Source organism: Dendroctonus ponderosae, unplaced genomic scaffold (genome assembly GCF_020466585.1).
Source record: "Dendroctonus ponderosae isolate FM_Combo_2020 unplaced genomic scaffold, Dpon_F_20191213v2 Dpon_F_20191213_3, whole genome shotgun sequence".
Taxonomy (NCBI): domain Eukaryota; kingdom Metazoa; phylum Arthropoda; class Insecta; order Coleoptera; family Curculionidae; genus Dendroctonus; species Dendroctonus ponderosae.
Genome location: NW_026018508.1, coordinates 16,723,238 through 16,725,304, shown reverse-complemented (window position 1 = coordinate 16,725,304; position 2,067 = coordinate 16,723,238). Strand labels below are relative to the sequence as shown.

At 36.0% G+C, this 2,067-nt stretch overlaps 1 protein-coding gene across 1 annotated transcript; it reads left to right on the top strand.

The window, feature by feature from the left end:
- Positions 1-1,116: 1,116 nt before the first annotated feature.
- Positions 1,117-1,800, top strand: LOC125503880 (attacin-B-like). Its single transcript, XM_048664956.1, has 3 exons — positions 1,117-1,335; positions 1,400-1,479; positions 1,534-1,800. Exons 1-3 carry the CDS (start codon positions 1,199-1,201, stop codon positions 1,740-1,742), a joined length of 426 nt encoding a protein of 141 aa, XP_048520913.1. The 5' UTR covers positions 1,117-1,198; the 3' UTR covers positions 1,743-1,800.
- The last annotated feature ends 267 nt before the right edge of the window (positions 1,801-2,067 follow it).

Below are 2,067 nucleotides of genomic sequence, written 5' to 3'. Positions count from 1 at the left end.
TGTTATATATAGACACAAAAAGTATTACGTACTAAGAAAACCTATTATTATTTTATTTATTTCATGCTAATTAAATATTAGAAACAAATATTTTCTATAGAATGTTTAAATCACATTTGAAAAATATATCTTTTCGCTCTGAAATATTTTCTATTTACTGATCAATGAAAACTCAGATCATAAGTTCTAAAGTTTATTCATATTTATTAAAAATAATATATTAGTAACTTTTTGGGTGTTAAGGTTGTTATATATAGGTACGAAAAGTATTACGTACTTAAAAAAACTATTATTATTTTATTTGTTTCATGCTAATTAAATATTAGAAACAAATATTTTAAAAATAATATTTAAGAAATACTTGCTTTTGATCTGAAATATTTCCTAAATATGTATGTAATATTTTGTGCTATCTGGGACGCTTCTCAAAAGGCCTCAATTGGCCCAGCTCTCTGATAAAAATTCATAACTTTCAAAATTGATGAGATTTGAAGTTACAATTTTTGGGCATCTTGGACAAACGTTTAATTTTTGCTTATACATGCATACTTGATTAATTTTTTACAGGGTTTAATACTTGGCATACATTCAAAACGCTACAACTTTCTTGAGCCACTCTGTATTTTGTTTGTAAATAAAAAGGAAATAGTTGAATTGACAATCCGTTTGTGAGATATTTGTGTTTGTAAAAAGCGTTTTTATTCATTCAAAGCACGTTTTTTCTGACTCCTGTTGGATTAGATTCTATGTATGTTTAAGCCTTGCAAGCCCTGTTTTCAACTTAATTTATTTTTAACTTAATTTCTATTGTGCATCAGTCAGCGGAAGTATTAAACAAATCAGACAAAGTATACTTTTGCTAATAGTCAATCCATCGGCGTTTTTAACTGTGTTTCCCTCTCTTTAGCAGCCCAAAATTAGTGTTCCTGTTAAGCGCAAATAGTGCAAGCTTTAACATTTTACACTGTGTTGAATTAGAAACAAAAAAGGGAGAATAAGATAAAATTCATGACCCCACACAAATCTCTTTACTGTGATTCACAGTATTCATATCAAAAATGTCTCTCACTTGACCTCGATTCTAGAACCCGAAACGCAAGTGAACAGACGGTAATTTACCCGGATTATCATATAAAAGACCTGCATCGTCGACGGTTCAACATCAGTATCATTCAGTTGAGCCTTAAGAAGAACCACCATGCAGTCGCAGTTGTTCAGTATAGTTGTACTGTGCGCAGTACTGGCTTGTGCCATTGCTTACCCTTCGATCGCCCCAGAAGAAGTTGAAGAAGCGCCGCAGTACGTTCTAAAGCCATCGGCACCCCGCCCAAAAAGGTATAAAAAAACGTGCGCGAAAAATCCTTTGGAGCTTGAAGCTAATTTTTTGAAAATTCTCTAGGGAAGCCGCTCAAGGATTTGGAGGAGGAGGAGCGAACGGAAAGGGCCAAGGTGGAACCATAGGATTCTCAAACCCCAATGGTAGAATTTACAGTGTTTTTCATTTTCTTCTGCTAACTCAAAGTGGCATTGCAGGCTCAGGAGGCAGAGTTCAATACGGACATGGAAACGGTCAGGGCCACTCAGTGGGTGTGGATGGACGAGTGCCGGTCTGGTCCAATAAAAATCGCTTTGGAGAATCAACCCTCAATGTTGGAGGAGGCGCCAGTCATCAATTTGGAGGTCCTGGAGGAAGTCAGAGCGGGGACAAGCGAGTAGGCGTCAACTTTAACCATCGATTTTAAGCAAAACCTCCTGTAATTCTCATTGAAGTTGTTGGAAATAGAACCACGAAATATTTCAGAGAGTTTTTCAGTTTCCTCCTGCTCAGAAACGTGTTCTGCATACTGGAAACTCAGCGAAATTCTGACCGATTGGATGTAAACTGGCACTTGGCCGATTTGATTTGTCCAGTCTCAGTCCAATAAACGTGACCCCGATAAATGCACCCGAATAAAATCAACCTTTTATTGTCGCATTTTCGACCAGCTCAAATTGTGGATTGGAAATGGAAATTTCACTATTTATATTCTGTCTGCTCATAAGAGAGTTTTAAATTCCGGCTCAACT